Raw genomic sequence first — 16,529 nt, 5'->3', positions numbered from 1 at the left:
ATTTATCAAGCCACAATCATAACATTACATAATACAAGTTCCTTAATATTGATTATATTGGACCAATTTAAAATTTATCTACATGGTGCAATCAAGACTCAAGAGTTTCTCTCATTTTAGAACCAACAAACAAAGAAGATATAAACATAATAAAAAATGACAAATAAGTAAAAGGCCAACGTATGCCATCACATCTTCTCCAACAAGACAGACTTGACGACCTGCCTCACGAAAGTGCTGAAGCAGTCACGGCAGAAAGATGGCACCAAATTGGGCATATCCTTGTTGTGGTTGCAAAGGGGCCGAGAGAACAATAATGCTTGATGGTGCTCATATCCATATGCAGCCAAAATGGTGTGGGTCGAAGCCCTGGCGACTTCCTTGTACCCATTTGAGCCTAAAGTTGAATTATCTCGATCAGTAAATATGAACAGGACAGTCAAGATATCATATTTATGTGTTCAGCCAAACAAGTGTTGCTATCTTGATTAGCAGCACAAAAAATATTTGAAAATTATAGAGTATGTTGGGAAGTCAAGGATGAATCCGAATTACCAGTATGTTCCATTCTATTATAAGATTATTAATCTTATATCACATGATACAGTACATTCAACGAAAATGATGGAATATATCAAATATTCTTGAGACATGCTAAAAATTTTGACTGAAAAACTTTGATAATTCCAATTAGATAACGAACAACATAAAAAAAAAATCAAAATCTTCAAAAATAAACTGAAGAAAAATGTACGTACCTAGTTTCTTTTTATTTTTGTCCATTGCAGACAGACTGTGCTTCACCAGAGATTGAATCTCAGCCTTCACATCCTCACTTCTATCGACCTCCCTCTTTTCAATAATTGAGGAGGCTCTTCTCCCTTCACCATCATTTCTCGGCTTTTTCATTGGCGGTGGTATGTGCTCTCTTGGCTTTGATTTCCCACTGTTGTCGAACACCGTGATATTTGTTGCCTATCCTCTTGGGGCGCATTTTTTGCCAAATATATTCTGGCCTTCTCCAACATTTCCCGAGATTTTTCAATATTGCGGGATTCTTTATTGTTATTTTCTCCTCCTGCACCGGAAATTGTAGCAACCAAATTATTCTGGCTGGTGCCCTCTGTTCTCCGATACTGCACACGGCCCCAATTCTCGCGAAGTGCCTGTATGCCTTGTTCCATTTGTGCCCTATTAAAAGGCTGGTTTGCCATATCTTCTCCTTGGATATCGGCTAAAAAAGAGAAATTAAAGCAATAGAAAAAAGAATAAAAAAGGAAGAAAGTCAGTTTGTTGTCCATGCTACTAATTGTGTCCAAGAAAAAGGGAATTGACAATGCTAAAATTAATTGTGCAAATACACATCAACCTTGAGATGAACCCAACCTCAATGATGAGTGCAATGAATTTGAAGATGAGGTTTTTAAAATTGAAATTGTATGAATTCTGAAATGATCACCTGTGGATTTTGTGATGAAACTTGCAAAATTGCACGCACTTCATAGAAAGTACGTACAAACCAATGATAACATACTGATGGCACCTAATCAGGCCCCATTCCCACTGGATAAATAGTGACAAGTTAGTCATATATACGTGGTCAATATCACTGTATCAGCTCTGCATACATGGAGGAATGTATGAACTTATGCAGTTATACTGGTGACTGTGTAATTGACCCAGATATATATATTTTCATTCATCTCCCTTTGATCATCCCACAGAAATTCAGATTCTCTCTCTCTACCGACAATTTTAACTTTCTTAAATTTATCACCCACAAGACAAGGTGCGTCACTTGACCCCTCCCAACCTTTCCCGAATTAGAAATGTTTAATAAGCTTTCAGTTAGTTTTTGGGCCCACCAATCGTGCTCTTGCCCTTTGCTATCTATTTTTCTGTAATCTTTGTCCTTTGTGGCCAATGCATAGTTGACACAGTTGCGGAAGTGAAGCATCTAAAGGACAAACATCAAGAACCCAATTATCACAGAGTCATTACACAGTGAAAAGTGTAGAGGTAGGATAGAAGGTTGATTATTTATCTAATATTCTAAGCTTTAATTCAAAGTTTCTAATTGGTATAATCAAAACTTACTTATTATTTTGTAACTTCGGAAAGTGGATATCTGAAATTTTTGAGCAGAAATCAAGGACAAAAATACTTCAAATCTGTGACCTCCTGGTCGTAGATGTAATATCCGTGCAGCCAAAACTTCCAACTTAGATATATCTATCTCTGGCGGCGGCGGCGGCAGGCCAATAGAATTGAAGTGCGTATAAAGAGTTCGATTTTTTAAGCGGCGGCGGACCAAGTATTAATAGTGTTAGGGTTCAGTTTTATTTCACTTTCAATTTATTTGATTAGATTTGGTCTATAAGTAAATACTTGATAATGTATGTTTCACATGTGTTATATAAGTTACTCATGTCAGATGGTTCACAAAGGCCAGGAACATAACCTTATCCGGCAAAAATGGTGCCTACAGCCATCAATCTGGACATAGATGGATCGGGCTAAATCTGGCCATAGATGGATCAGACTGAATGAGGGAATTCAGATCTTTCTTCGCCTCTCCGATCTTCTTGCCCCTAGACTAAGAACCCAATCCTGATGAGGTACTCAAAGAGAGGATGGATCTATAGTGATTGGATTCCAATACCGTAGTATCTCGTATCTCCATCGCTCGTTCGCGAGGAAAAAAAACACATTTATGACGGTACTCCGTTGCGAAAAGTCACTTTTTACCCTCACAAATACTGTCTTATTTTCATCAAGTTACTATTTGAAAGATCGAGATAGAAATTGTGTAGAACACCAAAAAACATCGACGACAGATTATCTCTATAGAAAATAATTGAGTGTTATAGGATGAGAGAAGTAATGGCAGAAGGGATGGAAATAATTTTGCAAAAAGCAAACTAACTCAAGAGATGAATGATGAAAGATGATTAAAAATTGAAAAAAACAAAAAGCAGAGGTGATGTAAAGAGGTTATAAATTGTCAGATTCTTACACAAACCCTGAGATTATTTGTAGATAATTATGAAATATTAAAAGTTGGCATGAAAGGGATTTGTTATTATTAAAAAAAATTGAGAATTAAATAATCTATTAAAGTCCAAATGGGCCTTAATTTTGGATATATAGATCCAATGAAATATGATTTTCCAACTTATACAAAATTAACACATGGTTTATGACTGTATTAAGGTAAATTTCTGAATGCATGAAGATGTGTGTATACAGAACCTCACATTGTAGTCATGCATTCAGGCAGCCTTGAAAGCATGTACTGAAGCACTTAGAACTGTCTAAATACGTTCATATATTTTGGAATTTAGAATTTATTTGATTCCCTAAATGCAATAATTAGAAACCAATACAATATCAAGACTACGGCTAAAGTAGTGAAATGAGAAAATGATGAAATTCAACATACCTAGAAGCTGAAGCCTGTAACAAATGGTCCACATTTCCTAAACCACTCATGCCAAAGTGAAATGTCATATTTCTGCATAATTACAACAAATTTGTGTTACAATATTGATGCCAATAATAAATCCACGTAATAAATATAAAAACAAATGAATTAAGTTATCAACTAATATAATTTGAAGTAATTTTCTTTTAACAATACTTGAATTGTATGCATTACATCATCTAAGAAAAACAGTTGAAGGGCATGTAAACTAATTCAATCCAATAGTAGATGAATCTCAGAAAAGGATTGCGGGATATGCGGATTGCAAATGACAACAAAATTATGGAAACAGTTAATCCAACAATATTCTGCCACGACCTTCTGTAGTGAAGATAATAATAAACCTTTTTATATATTTTAATAGGTTATACTATTTCCTTAATTGCTCATTTTGCAGCATTATTTTAAAAGAAAATAATAATTGAACATATATAGCAACAAAGGTAATTAGGAAAAAAAATATTGATTGCTTCGTGAAAATGGAAATGAGATATCAAAATTAATTTAAAATAGACGAGGTTATTAAAATTAATTTATCTCGATTGCTTTAAAAGGTGATTGCTCGATTGCTTTAGATCCCTTAATAACATAGAAGAATTTACAATTTCATGTATAAAATTTTATTCCTCAATTTTGTTTGCGAAGCATTAGGAGATATAATCACTCATAAAGGGCCACAAACAATTCAATGCTACAATATATACAATATCATTTATGTAGTGTATCTTTAAAATTAAATGGCTTCAGCAACAATCAAAGAATGATTCCACTGAATTGAAGAAACTATTTATTTGCATTTATAGTATATACATTTGAAATAAATGGATTCATTGAACCTGTAAGACATAAAAAAAATGTATATTGAATGGAAATTTAAAAAAAAAATATAGGATTTTATTAAACATATAATATAGTGTTCACATATAACTCTGCCTAAATAATTAACTTCTGCACAGCCTGTCCCAAGCCAGGGTAAAGGAGGAGAGTCATGATTGGCGTGGTGAGCCAACCATAGACCAATGGTCGAAAACCAGCCATTCTCTCATGAAATGAAATCCATATAGTGTTCACATAAGAGAAATTTCGGTACTCATCAGAATTTAATTTGGATGGTTCGATTTATCTCGAATGATCTTTAACAAATACAACCTTTTGATGTAAAGTAGCCTCAATGAGATCCAAACCTCCCTGCTAATAATTCAATTTTGGAAAAATAAATAAATGAAAGGTTCCGTTTGATCTATGTACATATTAGTAGACAAGTTGTCATTTTGATCTGTGTACGTATTGATTATAGATGTTCTAGTCTGAAGACTTGTATTAATTGGTCAGTCTCAGTAAGGAACTTTTATGCAAGTATTGATCAGCTTTGAATTTCGTGTTGCAAATGGAGATTGGGATCAATTGTCAAAAAAATTATCGACTATATTTGTTGTTGCTACTAGTAGAAACTAATTAAGAATAAAAAGATGCAGTATAGAAAATATGCACCTGATCACAGCCAGGAATCATGACGAGGCACTCAGAGGAGAACAAACCCGGTACAATCTCTGCATCTCTAATCTCCTTGTCCCTAGTATAAGAACCCGATCCGTAGGGATTGGATTCTACGACCATGGCCTTTCCAATCTCCATCGCTAGTTCATTTTGATTATGTGAAACTAGGGTCAAGTGAGCGAAGTGGGAAAGGAGGCGAAGCGTGTCTAGAGGTTATCGACAGATTTATATCAAGTGGGCTAGGTTTTTTTCTCCCACAAATTAATTGTAGATTTGTCATATTAGTCCCATTAAAATGCAAATATATTATCTGTGCTTTGCGGTTTCTTTTTTTGGGGGTTTGAATTAAAGACATTCTTCATCACTTGTTCAAAGCGAATCTACAAAATGAGAGAAAAAAAAAGTTATCATTTTTATTCCCATATATATCAATGAGAAAATAAAAACAAATAAAAGTTATCATTTTTGTTTATGATATTGACAACAAGGCAAGAGAGTGAGTTGTACTACTACAGAAAAAAGAAACTAATTAATATCGTTTAGGACCTCAAAACTGTAATTGAAGTTTCTAATTAATGACAGTAAATTATATAACTGATTTCAAATGCAAAAAAATTATCTTCGTTATGCCAATGAGTAACAATTCCACACTATTTTAAAAGACAAAAGTGATTAGATAGATAAATCATAGAAGTTATAAAACCAGCGATCAAATCGACTAAGAAATTATGGAACATATATAGAATTACATTATTATGCCAACGAGTAACAACCCCACACTATTTCAAAAGAACAAACTGATTAGACAAAAAATCTTTGTAAGTTATAAATTCAGCGCTCAAATCGACCTATCTTTACCAAGCGATTAGGGTTTGAGATGATCAGATTTAGGAGACGTGACTAGGGTTTGAGAGAATCAGATCTGAGAGAAAACAGCTAGGGTTTTGAGAGAATCAGATATGGGAGAAGAGAGGACACGAGATGAGAAGAGAGCACTCGAGATATGGAAGAAAAGATGATCCTGATGATGAGAAAGGGTAAGTGTTTTTGAGGAGCGGGAACTTAGTGAAAATTACTGAAATTTCGGTTAAGTAAGAATTCAAAATGGTCTTCTTCTATCGGTTTCAAGTTTAGAACCAATATTAGAAGTTGATAAACTTAATCTATCTGTTCCAAGTTTAGAACCGATGGAATAATTGTGACACTTATTATATAGATTCTACAGTAAAAATACAGATGGAATAAGGTCATCTTCTTCTATCTATCGGTTCTAAGTGTAGAATTGATAGAACTAATGTGACACTTCATCTATAGGTTATAAGAGAAAAAGTTAAATTTCTTCTAACGGTTCATTGTTCTGAACCGATAGAATAAAATAAACAATTTTTTCTATCTGTTTCTTACCATAGAACCAATAGAATAAATATTGAATTTATTACCAAACTTACCGCAATACCTCTCTACTTTCGGTTTTGACCAAAAATACTTCAAACCATTAACAATGAGGAGTTAGAAGATTCAAGTTTCGAAGGACCTAAGATTGTTGTTGATTTCTGATGCACACTGCTATTTTTACGTGAATTAATTCTTTTTTTTTGACAAATATGTCAACTAACTCTTAAATATAAATTACTGTTTTACGAATATAAACATATAGGGCTTATTCGATTGCTTCTAAATTTTGAATGAGATTTTATAAACATAGGAACTTATAGAAAATTAATTTACAAAAACTCATACCCATGGATATCCAGTACTGTAATATGGTTATGAAAAGTTGTTGACATAAATGTTCGATTGTACCGTACAAATTATTGTAAAATATTATAATTTTTTTTTCTAGAATGTCCGGTATCAACACAAATATTCTTATTAATAATTAATTATATATATAATTAAATTAAAGTGAATCATGAGTAGAGTTAAAATACCCCATTAGTTTTGTGCTCCATTATGTCCCAACATTCTTATCTCTATTTTCAAAGTCGAAATAATCGATCTAAACCGTTCGACATGATCTTCATATTAAAATGTGCTTCAAATTGTTTAGAAAGTTACAAAATTACTATTTTTGAATGGTCCATAATCTTTTAAAAACAATGATTTCGTATCTATCTTAAAAAATAGCATAAAATTTCAAGAAATATAAAATTTTATATCCAAGCACGTTTTACTATGAAGATCTGCATATTGAGTGGTTCGGATAGACTGTTTAAACTTTGAAAATAGAGATAAACGATGTTGGGGAATAATGAGGCATTTTAACCCTACTCATTGAACAATAACATCACAATATTTATTAAAACGAGGGATCCACTTACACCTCTTTTGGTGACACCGGATTACACCCTACATTTTCAAACGTGGAAAGTTCGGTTGAGCATCAAAACCTTTAACCACTATTCTAGATTAAGCCTTTAATTTTTTGTGCAAATTTGATTTAAGTTATAATTATCTAAATACAATGAGAAAGATTCCAATACCTCATGTCTTTCATACCTCCTCATGCCTCATATTTAATATATTTGTTTTCAAAACCTAAATTGTCGATATAAATCACTAAACATGATATCCATACTCAAAAATATACTTGGAGATGAAATTTTATAATTTTTGGAATTGTTTTATTTATTTTTTAAGATAGGTACAAAATTATTGTTTATGGACTGTTCAAAAAAATAAATTTTTATCTATTAAAAAAATAGTAAAAAAAAATCCAAAAATTATAAAATTTGGTCTCCAAGTATATTTTATATGGATATCATGTTGAGTGGTACGGATCGGTAGTTTGGACTTTAAAAACAAATATATAAATATATATGAGGTATGATGAGGTATGAAAAGTATGAAGTATTGGAACTCTCTTCAAATACAATATATAAAATAATAAAAATTAATATATATAATAGAGGTATAGTATTTTACATTTTTAAAAATTAATGTATCATGCATCATAGATCGGAATAGGTGCAATGTGAATAGTTGCATCTTAACAGGTGCAACCTAATAGATGTGAACGAAAAAGTATAATGGGTTATAAACATAACTATTGCTGTTGTTTTTCGGTTACACCATATTAAAATGAGAAGCACTAATTCGGATTTGAATTAGACCTAAAATCTGATACATCTGAACACACGTCCACAAAGAGAGAAAAAGGAAGAGGGGCTGTCACTTTAGGTTCTGCTTTGGAAGAGGGAGAGGATCAGTAGTGACCGGATCTGATCGGACTTTATTTACTTGCTTCCGTGTTTTTTTATGAGTAGAGAGGGAAAGAGAATGAAAAGGAGGTGAATATATACAAATTATACAAATCAGAGTGTAGAGGAAGTTATCATACTATAAAAATAAGTTACTATCCGCAAGGGTAAAAAGTGACTATTTTCAACAAAAAAGTGTTGTTTCTATATGTATTAGTATTACCGACAAGAGTATCCGCAAAAATACCATAGAAAAAAAATATTTTTACCCTCACAAATAGTGACAGATTTTTGTAATATACCCTGCCCTCTTCTTTCCTCTTCCTCCTTTCTTCATGGAGCACAGCCTTACAGAAAGCCAACAAAGCAAACCATCTTAATATAAAATTATTAATAAGTCAAATTGTTTTGTTGTCATAACCCAAAACCTATAACTGTTGTTAAAACTCAAATGCACTCAAAGAAGCTCTTGTATTATGCATGGCATGAATTCATTCAGAATATTGAAATGACAGTGATTAGTTATTTAAGTGAAAAATGCACCAAAAAAAGGGCGTCAAGCTTGAAATTGAAAAGCTCTTTTATCTTTAACTTGATCTTTACATTTAGTACAGTACAACCATGAGGCATGGTCAATAGCCTTGGTCTTCCCTTGTGACCGTCATTATTCCCTCAACACAAAACACCCTGTACACTCTCTTCAACTGAACATCACCCAAACAACAGTTTCAGAAACAAACAAAACATTAATTTAACTAACCAATTTACAAATTATCAACCATGCATGCAACATTTCCTCAATCATCACTGCCAGCTAGCACAATGTGGTCCCCATCCCTTATTACAGTGACATCATTGATCTCAGCTCCATTTATCGTCAAAACCCTAGTGGGTGCAAATCCAAATTTGATCTCACCAACTCTTAGAAGATCGTCGATTGACTCAGGCAAAAGCACCAACTTGCTCGCACCTTTACCCTTCTTAGGACAACTTATTGTAATCCGTGCTCCGCCATGACCGATTCTCTGGTTGTCAAAACCAGAAGCTACCTCAGGAGGCTTTGCCAAGGAAAGAATACCAAAAACAGAGTTGTTAAAGTTCGCTCTTGTAGTACTTGTAGTGCCAGTATTATCCTCAGCCATCTGTACATGTCTCATCACTGGTTCCGATTTGTATCTAGTAATTAACCCTGGAGTAACTTTGGTACTTTTTTCTGTGGTGCTATGTTTTTTTCTCGCCTCAAATAGAGATTTAATATCCTCATGGCTTTGTTGGTCGGCTAGCTGTCGTGGGGTCAAACCGTAATTATTGGGTGTGTCCATATCGCATCCATTATCCAATAAGAACTCAACGAGTTCAATGTTAGCATCACAAACTGCTTTATGCAATGCAGTGTCTCCATCTTTGTTTTTTGCAGATACATCTCCTCCGTATTTTATTATGTTTTCAAGTAAGCCTTTTTTATTTTGTTCCGCAGCAATACATGCATAGACACCACTGTCCTCGGCTGATAGAGTAGCTCCATTGTAGAAAAGAACTTGGGCTACTGTCTCGTGCGATGCAATTATGGCCTCCCCTAATGGGACTTTTCCATAAGCATCTGTGAATTGAATTAACGAAATACATTTCATCATGAACCGGGAAACAAATATTACATGAAATGTTATGAATTAAGCTGTAACTCATTTTTTTAGCTCGCACTGTATTAACATATTTAGTCAGTAATGATTGATATGGAGCGGACTTAAATGATACGAACCAACTAATAATTATCTCTTATTGATGTCACTTACTGTGGCCAAGTGCACAATCAGAGGTTAATTTCTAAAACAGTTACACAGGACAATCTAAGAGCAGAGCTGTAACTAAGGCAACCAAAAGTTATTAGCTTAATTACCTCTGCAATTTGGATCAGCACCAAACTGTAAAAGGAGACGCACACATTGCTCATTCCCCATTGAAGCCGCTATATGCTATATTGAATTGTTTGGAATAAAAAAAACATAATCAAACAATGTATATAAGGCTATAAGCCTGACATAATATAAAAAACATGATCAAACAAGGTTTGCATTTCTTACCAGTGGGCTGTGATAGTCATTGTCGCATTCATTTGGGTCAAGGCCACGTCTCAAGAGTTGTTGCAATAAACTAAAATCGGCTCTAACCACAGCAAAGGTAAGAGTGAGAGGCATATCCAGCCGTCCACGTGTCACCATAGTTTCTATCTCTTTCAACACAGTGCTGATGGCTGGGTCCATATCTGTTCGTTCTTTCAGGTGCTACAAAAAAAATATTATATTAGGTCTATTAAATAAAAAAGTAAGATATTAACAAAGCTTAGATTTCACAAGAAAATTGAGGTCAAAACCCTCTGTTATCAGACCATACAATTGTGGTTGCTGATTGATTTATATGCCTAAAAGTAGCATACAGCAGTAAAGGTACAGCTATACTCTTAGTGGTACATAATTAACTATGGTTTAATACAGACACTAATAAAAGCTTCTTGGTTTTTTAGATTTTGTACTGATAACAAACCTGAAGTAAATTATTGATGATTATGGTGCCTTCGACCACATTTGATTGAATCAAATTAAGAAAGATGGCTCGGTTGAGTCGCAGAAGCTGGGTCAATGTTCGGGTCCGAACCGTAAACAATTGCGGTTTGTAACAAAGAACCCCAATTTCTCCTACCAAATCACCGCTTTTCGCTGTTGTTACAATCTGCAATTTTCATAATAATATTCCAAATTGACTTCAGTTACATTTTTCTATTATTCAAATTTTAATTTCAAAAATGCAATTTATATAGATTCTTACCCGTTCATTATCTCTTTGGTCGATTAGGTCCTGAAAAAATAAATAGAGAATCACTGAATCTGATGAACTAATAATATAAAAATTCAAAATTATTATTCACTGAACTTCATTCAATATTTGTATCATTTACCACTCTTCCTGTCACTAGGATGTAGAAATCAGTAGGAGCCTCATTTTGCAAAATTACATCTTCTCTTGGAGCAAAATATTCAGCTTTCATCTCAGCAACCTAAGATTGGGGGTGATCATAAAAGAAAAGTAAAATGATAATCTACATTAATATTTTATATTGATATGTCCATCTCTTTCAATGATTAGGGGTGTCAATAGGTATATATGGTATGGGTCAGGTGGAGGCATTTTCATACACTTAAAATTAATCTTACCCATAACCTAATGTTACCCATTAAATATTAGCTTACACATACCCTATCTTTACCGGTTAAGAAAACGGGTAAAGACCCAAATAATGGTAATTAGCGAATAAATTGACAATATATGTAATTTAATGACAATAACTAAACTCTATTTTTAAGGTGAGCGAGCATATAACACACCAATGGTTATATTAGAAAATAGATTATAACTTGTACAACACCTCCAGCTTCTCAGAGCTACACCTATTTAGAACAATTTTTCTAAGCTTAATTCCTTTTCAGGTGGTCTACGAGCTGCTTCTCAATCTATTAGTTATAAAATACCATTAACTCTATCTATAATGAAGAATAAAAAAAAATAGGGATCAAACAAAGCAAAAAAAAAAAAAAAAGAGAGAAATAAATACCAATATATTTTGAAAAACCATGTATTGAATATTTCTTTTCAATACCCTATTGTTTTTTTTTTTTAAAAGGAACCAAAAATGCATAAGGAGTAGAGAGAGAGAGAGAGTGGGACCAGTTGGAAAAGAAGGTCGTTGGAGACACCATTGAACAAATAAGCCTTCTGAACAAGCTCGAAGAATAGATGGTGAGAGATGCTAGAGCGAATAGCCTTTGGCAGTGCATCCAGTGTCTCTTGCTGTTGGAGTCCTTGTGAGTCGGTACGAAATTTTAAGCTTAAGTGGGATATCATCTGATCTTGAAGACGTACCGGCAGGGTGTTTCTTATTGCAAAACTCATAGCTGCTTGGATTGTATCTCTCTGTTTTTAACATAAAGGATAACCAATTAAATGTCAATTCTTAAACAGGCATCTTATTTAAATAAATCTGTGAATTACCCCTCATTTAATTGTGTTTGCAAACCAGACCCAAATTCTGATGTTTATGTATAACGCATAAAAAGTTAACTGGTCAGTAAATATCCTCAACTGCTAATATAACTCAATGAAGAAATAACTATTTACAACTTAATAAGAACCCTAGCCTTATAACTAAATCACAGTTCATAAACATATCACTAGTCATATTGTAGTTCAGTTATCCCTCAAGCTGGGATTTGAAACTTGAAAAAGCTTTTCCAAAGCAGTTATTTGCAATAGTTACAAAATTCTAAGGTTATTTGTTAAAACTGAGTTGTCGGTGTAAATTAAAATATTATTTCAGTCGCGAGGCTACTTACATATTTTCTTGTACGGGTGGTGGTATGTACAACCAAGTTGGTCATGTTACCAATCAAATAGGCTGTGAGGCCAAGATTGAAGAGCATGTAGAACATGGTGAAAATTTTTTCTCCAAGAGTCACTGCATGCAAATCACCATAGCCGACCGTGGTGACGGTTGTGATTGACCAGTACATCGAAGTAACATATCGGATCGCAAGGCTCTCGTTGTGAAAATTTGGTATGGCAGCGCCAATCCAAGTCATCGTTGGATCCTTATAACGATCTGCTAAAAGGTAATAAAAGCAACCAGCACAATGCACGGCAAAAAGCGTTACCTACATCATCAAGAGAAATAAAATTAAAATTTTAGAAAAAAATTAAGCAAATAGCAATGATGGTGTGGTGTGGTGTGGTTTAGAAGAAAAGAAAGAAGTTTGATATCTTGTTAAAATTCTTATGTAATCCTTACAAAAATGAGTTTCACACATCTGACCCAGAAGTAGCTATAATCTCTGTTTTTCTCCAATCTATAGCAGTAATAATAGAAAAAACAAATATTAGTAATAAAGATATGTAAATTAACTTCACACAGGAAAAGGGATTTACTTCAGTCTTACTTCGCAAACAGAGCACTAACCCTCCGGAGTCGCCACAGCCTCAATAAAGAAAAGAAACTGTAATTTTTAAGCTTCCTTGGGAGGATCTTTCGAACAAGTTCAGAAGGAATGGTGGATATGACATCTAGAAGAAACCAACTCTTGAGATACTTGAAGGCAATATCCTTGCGATTATCGACAAGTACATAGGTTGTGCGATTGAGATAGGCCACAAAGAAGGTCAGTATGATGTCGATGGCAAAGAAGAAATTAACTACATTATCGGTTATCGCCAATGCACCAGTTGCAAGGTGGAGAAAACCGAACTCAAATGGGGATACCCAGGCTGTGTATACCACCAAGATAATTAGGAACACCTTCCATACTCTGTTAACAGATGAAAAGAATTTGGATTAACTCAAGAATTGATAATGATATATATACTGGCAATGAATTAGGAATACCTACAATATTCAAAGAAGGATATTTTATATAAGATAATTAGTTGGTAGAGGAACCAAGCGTATCAGCATCAAAAGGTATTTACTATTTAGAGAAATGTTCCGGGCCCCCAAGCCATCGTACCCGAGAGCATCCCCTAACTAGTTTAACGGAAAAAAAAAAAAGCCTTTCAATTTTGACTAACTTCCATTTCTAATGCTCATATTCAAGTTTTTAAAATTTTGTTGATAACATTTTAAAATACTATTCATAAATATTTAAACTTCTATCTGTAAGTAACTAAATTCTAAATCTGTGTTTTTTTATATCCTAATTAATTTTGTTTTCAAACCAAAAAATGAAAGATTTCTTTGACCCACTTTTTTTTATTTTTCTCTGATTATTCTAGTCAATTTTTTCGACGATTCATGATAAATTTTACGAATATAAAAATACAAATGTTATCTACTAGATTTTCTCTTTCAAATAAGATTCATGAAAAAATATTTTTTAGTTATTTTAATGTTTTTTTTTTAAAGTAAAGCCCATGAGTATTTTAAATTTTCCAACTTTTAAATCATAGTCAACAACCATTTAAACCTCTGATGTCACCATTTAAACTAATATGTTCAAGCGTTTAAATCTCTAATGTCCATGATATATATAGTATCACATATTTAAACATTCGTATACAATCATTAAAAGTAGTTGTGTCAAACATTTAAATAGTGCTCATGAGATTTACTTTTAAAAAAAAATAAAAATAACGACTTGAAAAAAAACTCAAAAATATTTCTTCATGGATCTCATTTGAAAGATAAAATCAAGTAAAAAATATTTGGATTTTTAGATTCGTAAAATCCATCACAGATCATCAGAAAAATGGACGAGAATGATCAAAGGAAAAAAAATAGTGGGTGATAGTAATTTTTTCTTTTTTGACTTGAAGAAAAAGTTGTTAGAAGTTAAAATTTAGAATTTAGTTATTTGCAGATAGAGGTTTAAATTCTTGTAAATAACATTTTAAAATTGAAGAAAAAGTTGTTAGAAGTTAAAATTTACAATTTAGTTATTTGCAGATAGAGGTTTAAATTCTTGTAAATAACATTTGAAAATATTATAAATAAAATTTTAAAAGCTTAAATATGAGTGCGGAAAGTGGAAGTTAGATATTAAATACTTTGAGACGCGTTTGGGAATTTATTTGGGAGGCTCCTACTATGAGTGCGCAGGCTCCTACTATTTAATATTTATTATGTTTCCTTTTTATATCTATTTTGGTGATCTATATATATTCATTCAGCAGTACTGGTAAATTAGCCTCTCCGACCCACCCAAGATTTACTCTAGTATAGTAGTATATATAGAAAGTTTTTCCTATATATTAAATGACGTCATCAATTCACTCTTTGTCAGAACTTTGACTATAGGAAGCTTCCCTTTTAATACCAAAAATGGCTCTTTGGAGAGGCAACTTTAGTTCTGGAGGGAATAAATTAAGAGAGATTTAATTCTGTTTGACCACTATGTCAAATGTTAAGTTGACCTATCATTTTATTTTCTAAATAAAATAGACATTCACTCCAATCTACCTCAATTGATAATGTAAAAAATATACACATCACTGTCTTCTTTACAGTAATAGAAAATCTCAAGTCCCTGTGTACAAAATTCAACGATAACAAGGACAGATGGACAATAAAAAAATCATTAATCATGTCATGCAGCAGAACAATTTTGGAAGCAATAGATAGCATGCTATCAATAAAATATCAAGGAGACCATGGAAAGAGATAGAAGGACATGCATGACATAAACAGATATTAATTGAAGAAAACTGAGAACATATTTAGAGAAATTAGAGGTCTATGTGGGCCAGTAGGAGATATAAAAAAGGATTTAGTGGAAGAGGTGGATATACTGTGGGCCCAGCTCTAGCTTGGTTTTGGAGAAGGTCAGTGTGATTTGACACTAATTGAAATTTTTTAATTGTTGTTTTTTGTCTATGTTTGACTTTACATGCTTTGTGGCCTGATCTGTGATGCTTTCAACTGTGCTTGTTTAGTTAACTGTTGGTACAGCATAGTGCCAATATATCTATTTTTTGTCTATGCTTTCAACTGTGCTTGTTTAGTTAACTGCTGGTAAGTTTTCGACATCAACTCGTAGACTAATTATTCCACTTATAAAATAATAAAAAATAAACAAAACATAAAACAGAAATGAAACAAATAGAAATATAGAATAGCCTTGAGAATTGAGATCTACCAAAGTTATCTAGTTTCACATTAACTAGTTGATAGGCGCAACTACCAAGTACCATGAATTAGTGTGAGAGTTTTTCTTTCTTGCCAAAGAAAACACACACATGTGAACAAAACTATTTTGTTATATCAGTTTGTAAAAAAAACGGTAAAGAAAAAATTTGAACAGCTAATTAATTGTCAACAAAAATAATACAAGCATAGAAAGAAAGAGGTTATGAGATTGAATCATAATGAAAACCTGTATCTGCGATCGTAAGGAGAGATAATTAGTGGACCAAGCTTGATAGTCCTGGTGCTCTTGGCACCAAGAGATGGAAGCATGCCACTCGCTAAACTATAATGGCTCCCTTCTCTCGATATATGATCTTCCTCAGTAGTTTTCGGCCAGCAAGTCGACACCATGGTCGATTTGCAACGGGTAACAAACCTCCGGCCAATTCAGTTCAGTTCCAACTCGGAAAGAGGTTGTTCAATCGGAGTTGTTTCCAGTGAGGCGTTTGGGAAACGGGGAGGCCTCGAATTTGTGGAGATAGAGATAGAAGAGAAGACGATTTTTATATTTGAGCGCCTAGCTGGGAATCAATTTGAATAGGCCTGGTTCACCACGCAATCAATTTCAATCAACCAAGTAATTAAAAACATCTGCATCTCAAAAAATAACTTGCCACTTAATTAC

General features: G+C 33.2%; 2 protein-coding genes across 2 annotated transcripts; both read right to left on the bottom strand.

Annotated features, from left to right (window-relative positions):
• Positions 1-3,581, bottom strand: LOC144545283 (uncharacterized). The gene is made up of 3 exons (XM_078293873.1): positions 3,443-3,581; positions 759-1,234; positions 1-397 (listed from the first exon to the last, which is right to left on the bottom strand). Exons 2-3 carry the CDS (start codon positions 907-909, stop codon positions 189-191), a joined length of 360 nt encoding a protein of 119 aa, XP_078149999.1. The 5' UTR covers positions 910-1,234; positions 3,443-3,581; the 3' UTR covers positions 1-188.
• A 5,074-nt stretch (positions 3,582-8,655) lies between these two features.
• LOC144544861 (potassium channel AKT1-like) lies at positions 8,656-16,347 on the bottom strand. The gene is made up of 11 exons (XM_078293395.1): positions 16,092-16,347; positions 13,167-13,532; positions 13,019-13,076; positions 12,567-12,884; positions 11,902-12,147; positions 11,135-11,233; positions 11,005-11,034; positions 10,723-10,908; positions 10,263-10,463; positions 10,079-10,154; positions 8,656-9,781 (listed from the first exon to the last, which is right to left on the bottom strand). The coding sequence occupies exons 1-11, from the start codon at positions 16,253-16,255 to the stop codon at positions 8,979-8,981; spliced, it is 2,547 nt and encodes an 848-aa protein (XP_078149521.1). The 5' UTR covers positions 16,256-16,347; the 3' UTR covers positions 8,656-8,978.
• Positions 16,348-16,529: the final 182 nt, after the last annotated feature.

The sequence above is a fragment of the Carex rostrata genome, chromosome 27 (genome assembly GCF_964058835.1).
Source record: "Carex rostrata chromosome 27, lpCarRost1.2, whole genome shotgun sequence".
Taxonomy (NCBI): Eukaryota; Viridiplantae; Streptophyta; class Magnoliopsida; order Poales; family Cyperaceae; genus Carex; species Carex rostrata.
The sequence above is the reverse complement of the archived record's forward strand: the minus strand, read 5'-3'. Positions and strand labels throughout refer to the sequence as shown.